Consider the following 15,208-nt stretch of genomic DNA (forward strand, 5'->3'; position numbering starts at 1 on the left):
CCACAAAGAAGTGCTGCTGAAAAAAAGCCTTATGAAAAGTAAGGGGTTAACATCCAGCAGTGGCCTCCCTTTTTCTCACAGGAAGCCTGGAGGCCGGAGTAGCAATATCATCTAAACCAGTAATTTAAGTTGCTCTTTTCTCAATGGCACCAAATTTTCATCTTTTTTGGCATTTACAAAACTGAGTCGACATCTATTAGATGGCAAGATCAGAATTTGCTGAGTAAGTGCTAATATCTAGTACCTTATCTACCGAAGGTGTGAAGTTTCTTAAAATATGAATCTCTAGGTTATAAAATGTGAGAATTCTCTAATGAACCAATTTTCTAAGTTAGGCGATTAATACATTGAGTTTATTGAGAAATGAGGCAGGTCTAGTTTAAAATGTGAGTGATAAGATTTGGGGCTGTAATCCTACCCCTAATGCTGAATACCTATCCAGGGCCCATGCTGGCAGGGCACTTTACTAAAAACAACGGAGGTCAGCTTTTTTATAAAGTCCCCAATACAATGTACTTCCCTTCAAAAAGAGTAAGAGGCAGAAGGTAAGGGTTGCTACAGAAAAATACACTTATTTTACAGCTAAAAGGCTTTTACAGATCAAATCCAGCTTCTTCATTTTATGGATGAGATACCCCGAAGAACAAAAAAGGTTAAGTATTTGCTTGGGTCACAGCATTGATTATAGAGGCCAAATGAAGGCTCCCCTAGCCTCGCACCTGCTGGTGTATGCTCCTGTGCTGTCCACACTGTTTTATCTCTCTAGCTTTTTGGACAATCAAATATCCTAGGAAACCAGTGTTTAGAGGACAGTTTTGAACTGCTCAGTTCAGTTTGAGATCTTACATCTACTTGAATGCCACAGGTAGTTGATCCGTGAGTGACGTGAAGTTTAATAATTGCTTTTCTGGGTGACTTCTGGTTCGCTGGTATTCCCTCAATGTGTCTTCTGCCGTCCTCCTTTGCTGAAAGACCCACGTTCATTAACTCTGGGCTTCCTTCCGATTTATCACTGTGCTTCTCCCCCAGCAGTCACCCTCCACACTTCTCAGCTTTGCATACCTGGTTATCTTCATCTTTGTTGGTGATTAAATACTCAAGATCCTGTGACTGCTAACTCCACCTGCCTGTGAACTAGTTCCATTCTTCCCTTGTCCCACAGCTCCCCACAGAGATCCTTTTACTACCTGACCCTGAACTGACCATCTTTTCTCTAAACCAATTCCATCTGTCAGGCACTCCCGAGGGTACTCCTTGATTTTCCTAATAGAAAAATACTGTATCAAGTGAGGTTTTAGAAGTGTTTTTACAAAATTTTTATGTATTTTCCATTCCATGCAAGGCTCAAGGTTGGTTTGGGATGAAAGTCGAAATTTAGAAGTGTGGCACTGAATCATACTGAGTCACTCAGACATTTTGTCAGCTTTATTTCTTTATATCCCTCCAAACTCAGTTTGACATTGATGTTCCAGACAGAAATGTAAGTTGTACCCAAATGATGGCTTGGTATTACTTGTGAGAGAAAAAAGGTGGAAAAAAGGCCCCAGGTGTTAGGACGCCTGTCTTGGGCCTGTCTTCCTCTCTACTATCTAACAGCAAATATTTGAATGTTTTCCTGACTGTTCAAGAAAAGGGTGAAAATAAAGAGTAAGAAATACGCATAAGAAAGTAAAGGCAAAAATAAACAACTCTGGGGATACACAGATTCTCAAATTCTGAGAGTAAACAGAGTAACTCATTTGAGCCTCAACTTTTAAATCCGAAGCAGATTACAACTTGGCTTTAGCCAGACTACCTTTGAACAAAGAAAAACATGACGTCATTTAGAAGAGAGCACTGACTAGGGGCGACACTCTCCCTATGTTTTAACCCTTATGGGGGGGGGGCAATCTCTGGCTCATGTGACTTGCTCCCTAACATGGAGTACAAGTTGACAGATCTTCATCCTGGTTCAGATCTTCCTCTGGAAATCATAAGCTACACATTTACACAACCAACCTCTCTGGCTGTTCTGCAGGCGCTCACACTGCATGTTCAAAATGCAATTTCTCCTCCGACTCACCACAGACCTGCTCTGTTTCCCCGATTACCAGTTGCCACTGCAGATCTCTTACAAGTCCTTCTAAATTCTACTTTCTCTCTAATCTTTATTTTATAAACTTTAATTTATATTTATAATGACAATATAATAGTCTGTTTTCATTTACCTAAGAAAATAAAAAAATCTACAAGTCTGAAGTCCTTTCTTAAAACTTTCCTGCTTCTAATGTGTACCTCACTTACCTGGTTTGTTTTTCTCAAAGTGAGGAGCTCACACTATACGGCTAAATAACTGCCAGCTGTCCTCCAAATGCCTTCAGACCTTTAAAATCACTGTAAATCCCCAAGCTGAGGGACCAAATAAGAGCCAGGAAAGGGGATCTGTTATGCCTTTCCTTATTTGATCATTTCTAAACCAAGGCTTTAAGAACCCTGGATTTGGAAAACCAAGCAAAGCACTCTTTGAGAAAGATGCTGAAAAAAATGTGATTTTTTTTTAACATTTTACATAAGAGAACAGTGTTTTTTCCTATCAATTTAAATTTTATCCTACCCATCTTGTCCTATCTTAAATTTTAGAATGAGCTTTCTAGGGGCCAACCTGATTATGTTACTTGCCTGCATAAAACCCTTTAATGGTGTACTCAGAATAAAGCCCCAACTCATTAGCATGGCCTATAACACCCTCAGGATCAGGCACCTGCAAGGCATTTGGCATTCCTTCCTCCATTCATACTTTGCTCCCCTCCTCCCTCCCTATCTTATTCCCTCCCTCCCACTCACAACCCAGCCAGTCCCATCTGCCCTCTTTTAAAGGATCTGGGTATGCTGTTTATTCTGACTAAAAGGTCCTTTGCCATCCTCTCCTCCTCTACCATCATTTAATTGCCATTCACTCTTTCAGACTTTCCTCAGGGGAGCTTAGATAACAGTGCCAAAAGCTTACCTCAACCACAGCTCCTTCCACGCCAGTTATGATAATGTGTTTACTTTTCTACCTCCTCCACTAGACAGTGAGCTTCTTCAGGGAAGCCACCTTTTCTTCCTGTGTTTGGAGACCAAGGACTAGCAAAGGATAGATCCTATAACTGGTAGGCACTTAAATCTATGTTGATGAACTGCAGGTCTCTTAAAGCTGGTGGTGTTTAATCTGATCAATATCATAATTTTTTTGCTGGTCCTTTAAGTGGGAAAAAAGAGAGCAACTGAATGTGGTTTCAAAAGTTGATAATCCCAAATATGGTCAAGGCAATCACATGAGGTTATGTTTCAAATAAGCAGATGCAATCTTTTTTGCAAAGTCCATACACTATCAAGTATTATTTTCATAGGTACTGCTTACATAAATTCAACACGAAGTGGAAAGTTTATTTTCTGTATTACTACAGGTTTAACTTAGCCTGAATTATTTACTCTTCCACAGTTTTATAGATTATACTATTTCCATTGAGCATCTCAAAAATCAAGAAAGAAGAACGATAATTCACAACATTAATATCCTCTGATAATTCCAAATACTAATCCAGGTAGTATATTGAAAAACTTTTACACTTGTTGTAATGGTCTGACTGTATGAAGAACATAATAATGATATTTATATATTGGAAGGTAAAGAATATTTAGGAGAAACAACCTGCATGTAAAGGCTATGATATAAAAATACACTCCATTCTTTTTTTTCAAAGTTTTTATTTATTTAAGTAATCTCTACACCCAACGTGGGCCTCGAACTCAGACCCTGGGATCAAGAGTCACATGCTCTTCTGACTAAGCCAGACAGGCACCCCAAAAATGTATCCCATTTGTATTTCCCTTAAACTGCAACACCAAACCACAAATCTGACTTGAGATTCAAACTTAATACTTGTTTATTAAAATCTAGTTATATTTACTAGTGTCACTCATCCATCTCCCAAACACTTATTACAGTATAAAAGTAGTTTTAAAAAAGCATATTAATTAAAAAAACAGGAACAAAAAGCATGTTTATTTTTAATCACATTCAAAAACTTCAGAAGATCTCTCAAAAAAACGTCTAGAGCAAATAGGTCAACTTCGTCAAAAGGACCTATCTAGGGAAGCTTGTCCAGACTGGTCTTCTGGATGCTTCCTATACTGAAAGTGAAGATCATACCCAAAGATACTTTAAGCCAACTAATGTACAAAAACACCAGAAGTAAACCTGTACTGCTTTTTCACACTGCTTTTCACTGCTTTGTCATGATATAATTACTGCAGAAAGCCATGCTTGGGCAAAGCTAAACAAAACAAAGTATTAAGATCGTGTCTGAGGCTCCAATGGCTGCCACATCATGTTAGAAGACTGGATGGGGGTAGAGGGCCTAGATAAGTGCAGCGGTTAAATATGGTAGATTCAGGTAATGACTTACTTTTAAGAGAAGCCACTATAGATATCTTACAGAAGTTTCCAAAACTTTATAAACTTACTCTTCAATTAAAATGTAACTTTCAGCTGAAACAATCAAAACATAATTTGTCCTGCATTTACAATGACTTATCTGCTTTCCTATATTTAATATATGCAAATTAAGCTTTTCTCCTCTATTAATATTACACAAAACTTGGTTTGTAACAAATACCGTTGTGACGGAAATAGTAGGGGTGAAAATATAGCTACCACAAGTTGGGTGATGGGGAAAAAGGTCCATGAAAATACATTAAACATAAGTGTTTAGAACATCTATGCATTTCTGAAGCTTCAATTACCCAAAAGTATTTGAAAAACTTATCTGTACTACTAACTACAGCAGCTGACATCTATAATTGGGGGTATAAACAAGACTAGAATGTCACTCATTTATTGTAGACTCTTTCAAAGAAGACAATCACAGTAACTGGTTACACTGGGTACTGAACTAGTTATATTGGGCTCTGAAACTAATCAAGCTGTATTCGATAGAATCAGGTTTGCTAATTGTGAGGTATAGTTAATTAAGAGATAGTAGAACAGATTGAGTCATGTATCTGATGTCACAAAATCTAGATGTAAAACAGACTCATCTGATGCTATGCATGTGAAGAATTTCAAGACCAAATAAGACATTTGTTTTACAGTTTAAGTTTTTATTTTTATTTATTTATTTTAAAGATATATTTATTTATTTTAGCAAGGGAGAGTGGGAGAGCATTGGGCGGGGAGGCTTATGTTGGTGGAGGAGCAGAAGGAAAGGGAGAGAGAATCCCAACCAGACACCATGCTGCGTGTAGAACCAGACATGGGGTTTGATCCCATGATCCTGAGATAATGACTTGAGCCAAATCAAGAATTGGATACTTAACTGACTGAGCTACCCAGGTGCCCCTACAATTTAAGTTTTTAAAGATAAACTGCTCCAAGATCTGAATTTGGGTTTTCAATGTGTTCTTCTTGAATAGTTGTAACTTCCTAAAGTGAGTTGACAAAGATTGCTAAGTTAAATAGTCTCTCATGCTTTCTCTCTTATATTTATCTAAAAAGCAGAACAGTACTAAAAGAAAAGCAAAACCTTTTTTTTTAATTACTATGATTTTAGTAACCTCCCCTGTTTTGCTAAACCTATTCTCCTTGATTTTGCCAAAAACTATGTATTTTATTCCAGGTGCTTTCTCAGTTCATTCTGTGTCTAAGCATAGATACCAAATAAACAACCTGGCCAATGAGTTCAGGACTGTCTCTCAAGAGTTCACTTAATTTTGTAAAAGCCTAAATGCAACCTCCAGAATTAACCAAGAACCTACTTTGTTCTGTTCTACTGTAACAGGTTGGTTTAGAAACCTAGGGCAATTAATCACTACTATACTAGAATATATAGTACTTTCACTATAACATAGGGAGGTGTAATTATACATAAATGTAATAGAAATGATATATAGTATACATGCCATATGATGATATATACATAAAATGATATATATCATATGACCTACATGAGCTCTATCAGACCTAGAGAACACTAAACACATATCATTATGATCGTAAAACTTTTCTAACATATAAATAGGGACATTTTCTGAGTATTCATTAGGTTTACCATGTGTAATCCCTAACTGTGAAATATATTGGGAATTTTCGAACTGTGTTCTGCGGAGCCCGAGGAAAGGAAGGGGCAGGCAGAGAAGCACAGCAGGTAGGACTCAGTGCCTTGCACACTTACCCTAACAATATCACCTCCACATTTACGTAGGGCTTCCAGATATAAAACTTACATTTGGGGTTAAAAAGCAGAGATCTGCTGGGGCACCTGGGTGGCTTAGTTGGTTAAGTGTCATGATCTAATGGGTCATGAGATCAGCCCTGGGTGGGCTCCGTACTCAACAGGGGGTATTTGCTTGAAGTTTCTCTCCCTCTACCCCTCCCTCCACTTGTGTTCACATGCTTGTTTGCTATCTAAAATAAAAAAAATAAATCTTAAAAAAAAAAAGTAGAGATTTGCTGCTCACATGCACTAAGTAGTAAGTAAAGAACCAGTTTAGCATTAAAAACGAATATTTCAGTATTGTGGAGAGTTCATAACACTTGGACCTTAATCCTTCAGCAACCTGTGAACTCAGTTATAAATCTATGCATGTCTAAACATACTTCTGCATTTTGTATGCAGGGAAAATGACTAATAATGCCTAAATAGAGTTAAAGACAGATGTGGACAAAGAGAAGCAAAAGGAAAAGTTGTCAAATAAAAACCCTGTGATGCTCATACCCTTTCTAAGATAACCACCCCTGATTACAGCCCCGCTGCTCGGGCTGTCTGGGTGGCTGTGGGTGTTATGTGTGGCTAACTTTCTAGCCGTCAAACCAAAGGTGGGCAGCTGACCAGCGGCAGCCGATCTGTGGGCTGGCCTACAATCTGTCATATGGCCTGGTGTGAAAAGACAAATAAGAGCAATCCAATTCACTGTGAGCACTCTACAGTGAGTGAATAATGACGGAGGCAGCAGGTGCAGAAGGTGCACACATGTAAAAAGGAGCCAGGAGGCAGAAGTGAGGCCACAATGGGGAGTTGTCAGCCACAGCTCCTGGAAGGCAGAAACCAAGTAGAGGATACAGGACAGGAAACAGAAAAGAAGGACAGAATGTGAGACAGAACAAAACAGATGTAAAGGCTTCCCACAGGACAGAAATGCAGACAACAGGACAAAGTGATGGTCCCTTAGGAGTGCTTCTGTTCTCAGTAAATTTTGTCATTTTAGCATAGGACCAGCCTTACTTACTTACTTACTTAAAGGCAAAACAAAACAAAACTCATTTTCTTCAGATACTCGGAATAGGTCTCAGACTCTGTTCCCTACAATTGGAACTTAATTAGAAATATACTAACGATCTAAAAACCCAGGTTAATGAGAAATTTACACTGATATTACATGCCTTTAAAAAGCTATGTACAGCACAGGAGATTTCAAATGTGCTGAATTCCCCAGAAATGGCGCCAACTCATCACACAGCCAATATACTAACTTATTTGGTTGTCAAGATTAAATCACACTAACAGCATGCTGCAACACAGCTAGTTGTCTGGGTTTTAACCACTCAAACCCAAAATATAAAAACCTGAGTCTGTATTACCAGTTTGGAGTCTCTTTTATACGGAATTCTTAACAAACCATGCTACCCTAGAATTTAATGTTACTTATGAAGGCCAGTATGAAGGAACAGACTAGAAGCATTTATACCCCAGCAAAAGCAGAATCATTTTTAAGAAGCTGTTATACAGACAGACTGGAAAGATTGTACAAGCAGCCTCATTGTTCTTTAAGAATTACGTCAAATGCACTAATAATCTCTGTCTGATTTGATATTATATATTCTGGAGAAGAGGTTACAAAACAGCAGCCAAAGACCATATCCAGCCTCTACAAGTTGTTTGGTTTGGTCTGAGGTGTTTTTTGGTTTTTGTTTTTAAATTAAACTAGCAGATCACACTCAAAAATCAAAAGATAATACATATAAGAGATGAAATTTTTGCCTTCTCCTGATACATCAGATGATTTGCCCATATGGGCACATATTATTTTCACAAGTCAACAAAGGATTACAGCCAAGGAGCAGTTAGTTACTCCATTTAGAATGGGCAAGTGGATTCCAGTTTCTCCTCATTTTCTCCTGTTGCTTGCCAAACCTTGGGAGTATTTTAATTTGTAACCTCTGCTCTAGAGACAGGAGACAGAAACCTCACCTGGGCATCAACATATAACAATTCTTAATCTACAAATATCAATACCACACTTAAGACAAGTTGATAACTAAGGTAATATGAATTACTTTGGAACTTCTAGTCCCAAATCCATTTGGGATTTTATGACAGTTAAGATCTAAGCTGGCAGATCTAAACAGGCACCCTCCCACCCCCCAACCCATTTGCTATGTCATGCCCTCCTTACCTTTTCTGTCAGGCTTGAGGTTCCTATCCACGGGGGGTGGTTCACAGTCTGCAACAGGAACTGGCCTTCGGGGAGGGGTCTTTGGGCTGGACCGGAAGCCCATATGAGCAGGAGGAGGAACTTGCATTCCAAATGAAGAAAAATCAAATGTTCCCGGAGTCATTGGCACATAATTTGCTTCCTGAATTGGTTCTGTAAAACTGCTGGAATGTTGTCGTGGAGGAGAATTGGGATTCATTGGGACGTAATTTTCATCTAGTTCTTCACTTGATACGCTTCCCACTGTCAATATATTTTTGATTTTCTAAAACACACATACATTTCTTTTAATAAACAGAAACTATTATCAAAAAGGAAAACACAGTTATAAGTCACACATATTCATATGGATCATATGAAACGATCTCATTTAATTTCAGAGCACTGAATGTGAAGATCCTGAGAGTGAAGCACACTTGATGACGCCAAGATCAGTTATACTTACAAAGTGGTTATGGAAGCCTTCAAGTGAACTAGATCTGTCACTTGGAAATGTTCGTGGAATATCATAGCAGTCTTGAGAACTAGCATCTAAAATAGAAAACAAATGATCAGCATTTCTTCCCATCTTTGCCAGTTCTCAGAATGGTCTGTTCTCTTTCTTTACACACATGTGTGCAGGTATGCGCGCATACACAGAGATTTTTAAAAAGATGCTCACAGAATAATATCCCGAATGGGTACCTTAAATCACTAGGAAATGCAGACACTCACTAATATGCTAACCAGTACCAGCATTTGATTACGACAATGAATGAATGTCTAAGCCCAGGATGCTGGGTTATTTAAAGACAGAAAAGGGCCACCTGGGTGGCTCAGTCATTAAGCGTCTACCTTCAGCTCCGGCCGTGATCCCAGGGTCCTGGGATCAAGCCGGCATCAGGCTCCCTGCTCTGCAGAAAGCCTGCTTCTCCCTCTCCTACTCCTCCTGCCTGTGTTCCCTCTCTCGCTGTGTGTCTCTCTGTCAAATAAATAAATAAAATCTTAAAAAAAAAAAAAAAAAAGACAGAAAAGAAATACTTTTATTTTCTCATCTTCTGTACCACCTTGGGCTTAACTTCTATCTCACTAACCTATAATCAGATTACAGAGCCACTTCATGAAGAGAATCAGAAATTGGTACTGAATGGCTAAGTGAAGTCTCCCTATTAGTACTCTTTGTGATGCATTAAATCTTTATTTTCTTTAGGACAGGTGGGTAACTCTACCAACAAAATACAAAAACATTAGCACATAGTTTTTAGGGTATGTGCATCTTAAACACTGGCCTTCTATTTCTAGGACTTTAAGAACCTCAGAGTGTACGCCAGACTGAGTTTTTCTCCTCTCAAGGTCGTAACTTTCAGCAGACTCTAGGAGATGGTATAGGACTAAGTGAAGTGGCTAGGGAAAGGGGAGAGAAGATTGCAAGCTTTAGAAATAAATAAAACCAAACAAAAGCAGAATGGCATGACTGGAAAGGAGTCTACTTGTTAGACACAACGTATAAATTGCTTACTGAGGAAGGAAGGAAACGGAGCCCAGCAGATGTGACATAGAAGCAGCCATAATGGCACAAAAATACAGGAAAGGGATGATTCGGAGGGGCTTTGTGGCTAGTCCATTTCCTGCTCCTCTGCCCCAGTAGAGAGTCAACCCACCCAGGATACATGGAAAGCAGGAAAGAGGGGTGCACACTTCCTGAGGCAGGAAGGTATTACTAAGGCCATACTTCTTCAGGGGTGAAAAACTCCAAGTCTTTCTCCCTTCCAGCAGAACACTCACACAGGCACACGCTACATGCACCAACACCCTTCCAACGAGCTACAGAGACTCTGATATCTTCACTACATGAGTGGGTAACTGCAGAGCTGAAAAAAAAAAGGACTATCATTTAACATCATACTATGCTACAAAGAACAAATATTCAGATAAACAGATTTTCTATCATTAACCTCTAACACAGTAGAAGCCAGTTAGAGCTGACCTTTTCGCAATTTGTTCAAATCCACAGTGGAAATGGTATTACTACGTGATGGTGGCATCCCTGCTGTAGGGATACAGTAACTATTGTCAGTATCTGAGGCTGTGCGTGTGATACTGCACGTTTCCACAGGAGATCGGTCATGAGCTGGATGTGGTTTCGGTGGCCGAGGTGGAGGAATATCTGGAATAGTGTCTAGCTTTGACGTCTGTCCCAAAGTTCCGTCTGGAAATGTTCGTGGAATCTGATAAGTATTACCAGGTGTTGGAGGAATGTCGTAACTAATAGATACATGCCTCATTTGAGTCTCTACACTCGATGTCCCAGATGGGGTATTAAAAACATAGAGTTCTCCATCTGCCTCGGTACTCGATGGAGACACCTTTGGTAAAACATCGTGGGAGTAACTCCTGGGCAGGTTATAAAGGCTGGAGTCTACAGAAACAGATGCAGCACGAGGCGGCGGAGAGTCATACATCATTTGCTGCTGAAAAAAGCCATTCACTCCATGTTTGTTCTGGGAGGAAGCAGGATTTTTATGAGAAGGGACGTTATCATTGCAGTCTGTTTCAGAAGAGGTGGATTTTGCAGAATCAGTGTGTGTTCTAAATAAAAATTGTTAATGACAGAAAACAAAACATGGTGAATACATACGGCTACATTTTAATAAATATATTAATAGCTTAACAATGAAAATACACGTTTTTCATTAGATTTTTTGGGCGACCCATAAGATTGAAAGCATGAATATTTCTTACTTTTTATGATTATACACCAGACAACAAAACCACCACCACAAGAACACCAAAAGCATTCTCCCTAATTCTTATCCTGTACCGACCCACACCCCCAACTCCACCTATTAAATCCACACCTAAAACCATGATCCCTGAGGCACTGGAATTAGAAAGATACAAAACTCTGAGAAAGGTAAATGATTAAGGCACAGACACAAGGAAAAGCATTTCCTCTGAAGAGCATGCAGAACCCTCGTGCCAACACAGTTTATCAAGTTGGTCCATTGCTCATCATTCAGCCTACCTCTGGCAACTGTTGTTCTAGAAGACTAACAGTCTAATGATTACCTGGTATGGCAGAAATCCAATGTGACCTCCAAGGAGGTGGCAACTTGAAAGATTCTGTGTTCTTTTTCTTAGCCAATACTATAAAGATGTTCAAAATACAAGCCACAAAGCTGGCCAATTCTAAAAAGTAATTAACCTTGAAAACTCTTATTTGAGTATGTTTAATGTTTTGGGTACATTTCTAGTCTCTGCCTTTTGCGGTATCACAAAATTTGGGTAGAAGCCAAAGTGAAGCTGACGATACCAGCACGCTGCATGCACTTCCTTAATGGTTAACAGGGTACCTTTAACTACTGTGAGTGTTGTCCAAAGTCCTGTAGGAACTTGAACTCAATCTTCTGAAAAATAACTTATGATAGACTTTTTAAGGTCTGATCTTCCTTGATTTCTTAGTAACACCTGGCACTGTGTATCACATTTATTCACTCAAACTTTCCGCCTCTGGTGTCTTACTGCAACACCCTCTTTTCCCTTCTTCACTGATCATTCCCTTCTTTCGCTGACTGGCTCCTTCTTCCTGGGTCTCTACCTGGGAACAGCCAACAGAATTCAGTCTTCTTATGCTTTACCACAGACACCATTTAAAGATCCTCCTTTCTCGTAACTTCACCTTCCATTCAAATGCCAACAACTCCCATCTTCTCACCTCGAGTCCCATATTTTCAAAGCATTAAAATATTATTCTGCTTGGTTATCCCAGTGTTACCTTGCTTTTGTGTACCAAACCAAGCTCAACTTACTTCTCAAATTGATTGTCCTTTCTGACTTGCCATTAAAAGAAATGTCTTTATCCAGAATCTCGAGGCTCAAAACACTATCAGCTTTGATTCATTCTTTTGGATCTCCACCACCAATGAGGCACCAAGTCCTTCTTTTAACCAAGTTAACTATACCCCTGCTCTATTCCCACTGTCACCACCTCACATTCAGATCCAGGTCTCTGCTAAGATTCACACCACTAAACCCTCCTAAGAATCCTAGTGGACTTCTTTCCTCCAGTTTCTCCTTCTTCCAATGAATCCAAGGGACCATACTGCTATATTGCTATAAGGTCAGTATATTCAGAACATGGTTTTCATATCACTCATCTACTTGGAGAAAATCCTCTTAAGGGTCCCAACAGGCTGTGGGAACTATAAGAAGCCCACAAGCACCTCCACTTGGTTCCAAGACTACCATCGCTGACTCCATCTGGCTTGCCGATCTTCTGTCCTACTCTCCTCCAGTGGAACCCTCTACTCCAGGCAAACTCCCCTCTTCATTCATTTCCTCCCATGCCTTACTTTTACCTTGCCTTTCCCTCAAATAATTTTATGCAGATTGCAAATGACAGGGTCCTTTCCTCTCACCAACCAATGTAGTTCAAATCTTACTCTTCCTTTGAAGCATTTCACCCTCCATCTTAAAAATACTTGCACTGTCCCTTCTAAGAATTTCTAATGCAACTACACATATTCTAACATTTGCATTTCATTGAATTCAAACAAGTGAGTTAAGAAAAGTTAGAAGTACAAGGAGTAATAAGTTCCCTGCCCTTGAGTAGCTTATATTTTAGTGAAGAATAAATTAAAATATCAAGCTATTTCCAACTCTGGTAAAACACGGATAAGGAGGCACAGCCAGGATGCTATGAAAACCCAGACAGGCATTTAGTCCAGCCTGGAAGTTTGGGGGAATGTTTTCTAGAGGAGTACATGCCTGAGCTAAGTCCTGCAGGGTGAGTAAGAGTTTGCAAGGCAATTCTCCTGAATTCATGTACAAACACTTAACCCTTCCATGTTCTGACTTCTTCAAAAGCTTCACTTAAAACTCTGAAGGGACTGTATCTGAGGGGGCTGTATCTTACGTAATTAGTCTGTACCTTCACAGCACCCAGCAAAAGAGTGGGCACACAGTGGGTACTTCATAAATATTTCTCAATTATCAGTCATTTCTGCAAAATATAGATACAAAATATATCTGAGCAAGGACTCTGAGCATAATTTCTAGTGCAACAGGAAAGCTGTAAAACCAATGAGATCAATGAAAGATACCATATGAAAACTGCCACTTAGCTGCTGGCTTTTAAAAAGCTGATATTGAAAGGTAGTTGTGAATCTCCATAAAATAAAATCTTAGTTAGTAGCACAGGTAACAAAGTTGCGAATGTATAATTTAAAATACTCACAGCAAACAAGCAAAATCAAGTTAGAATTTGGTATTATTAACTAGTGTTGATTTATAAAAAGATTTCTTTTTTTTTGCTCTTACAGGTAAAATCCCATTACAACAAATACGCAGAAACCCATCTTTGGAATATTTGTATTCCATTATCTCAGGGAATAATTCACGGCAACGAAACTGTGGTTCTTGATAAATTTTATATAAAAATTGAACAAGCACTTTGTATGATCTTAGCCCAGTAACAGTCACATTCTCCATGAAAACAACATCTCTTCTGATATAAAAAAATAATGCTTAATATCCAATCATTCTGTTTAAAAAAAATCTCTCACATCTGCTATGCAATTCATTCCCACTTTTATATATTGCAAATCAAGATGTAAATACCCCCAACATCACTAGTTGTCACACTGCTGCTAATGGCAGAAATGGGCTCCCTGATCTTCATTTTCTGGCTCCAATTCTCACCGTTACCTCAGGCCTTCCAATTACTCAACGGCAAATGACAAGAATGACCAAATTAAAATATCGTATAGCTTAGCAGAAAAGAAGGGAGCAGGAATGAAGATTTGGAAAGGCTTTATAATACCTTTGGGCAAGCAGTGAAATCCACATACGTCTTTCTACTTAAAAATGGGTAACGTCAGGAGTAAGCTCTGCTTCATTGCTAGGTATGGTGATCGGAGAGTTTTAGTTTTTAGCGATATATCTGATTTCATCAAATTTCACTAAAACCCAATTTGTATATCCCGTAGAATTTGCTATATTGGGATTTTACCTGAATAATTAATTTCTCACACAGATCCAAAGCAACCACAACACACTCACTGCAATGGAATCGTTTTGCTTTCAAAATCTTCTAGTAGTAGGTATTCCTCTCCTTCTTCAGAAACAAAAGATGACCCTTGGCTGGTTTACAATCACATAAGAAATGGAGCAAGATCACCATTTATAAATCAGTGAAATCTGTTAAGCAAGTAATACTGTGAGTCTGTAACAAAGACTGAAACAGGAGACAGATTTCCAAAAGAGCCTTGAAGGTACAAGTGTTCTTTGCCAAGACAGCAGAGAATATGTTTCTTCCATAAATCTCCTGAGTATCAGAAATGTTAGAAGAATATACCCTGAATATAGTAAGCCTAAAATACAAACCTATAGAGTTGGGTTTCTTTTAAGCCTTCGAATCAGAATTGAAGTTTAAAGGTAAGATTTCTAAGTGTACACACACACACACACACACACACACACACACACACACACACACACCACGCACACACAGGCATTTGTGGTTTACCTGGTGGGTTCAGGCTTCTTGCTTTGACAGTTGATTAGCAAGAGGTAGTCTTGAGGATCCTCCTGGATGCCGAGGGTTTCTAGGTGTGGTGGTAGGTTAATGAGCTGGTACGGAGGCGGTGCGACAGCGGAGGATGAATCCACCTGGGCGGACGGTGGTGCTGTATTTACAGCTAAAGGTAAATCAGCCGGCACTTGTAGGGAGCCGCCAGGTGGCTTCACAGGATCTGCAACACCAAAACGTAACTAT

General features: G+C 39.2%; 1 protein-coding gene across 2 annotated transcripts in view; it reads right to left on the reverse strand.

Annotated features, from left to right (window-relative positions):
* Nucleotides 1-15,208, reverse strand: part of LOC111154396 (GRB2 associated binding protein 1) — a 125,339-nt gene that overhangs the window by 20,641 nt on the left and 89,490 nt on the right. For both annotated transcript variants that reach the window (XM_022513951.1, XM_022513941.1), the window contains exons 3-6: nt 14,960-15,185; nt 10,421-11,022; nt 8,900-8,985; nt 8,416-8,719 (exon numbers count right to left, since the gene is read on the reverse strand). In XM_022513951.1, the coding sequence (XP_022369659.1) occupies nt 8,416-8,719; nt 8,900-8,985; nt 10,421-11,022; nt 14,960-15,185 (1,218 nt within the window). The remainder of the gene's footprint in view (nt 1-8,415; nt 8,720-8,899; nt 8,986-10,420; nt 11,023-14,959; nt 15,186-15,208) is intronic.

Source organism: Enhydra lutris, unplaced genomic scaffold (assembly GCF_002288905.1).
Source record: "Enhydra lutris kenyoni isolate GAN:26980312 unplaced genomic scaffold, ASM228890v2 scaffoldscaffold3, whole genome shotgun sequence".
Lineage (NCBI taxonomy): Eukaryota > Metazoa > Chordata > Mammalia > Carnivora > Mustelidae > Enhydra > Enhydra lutris.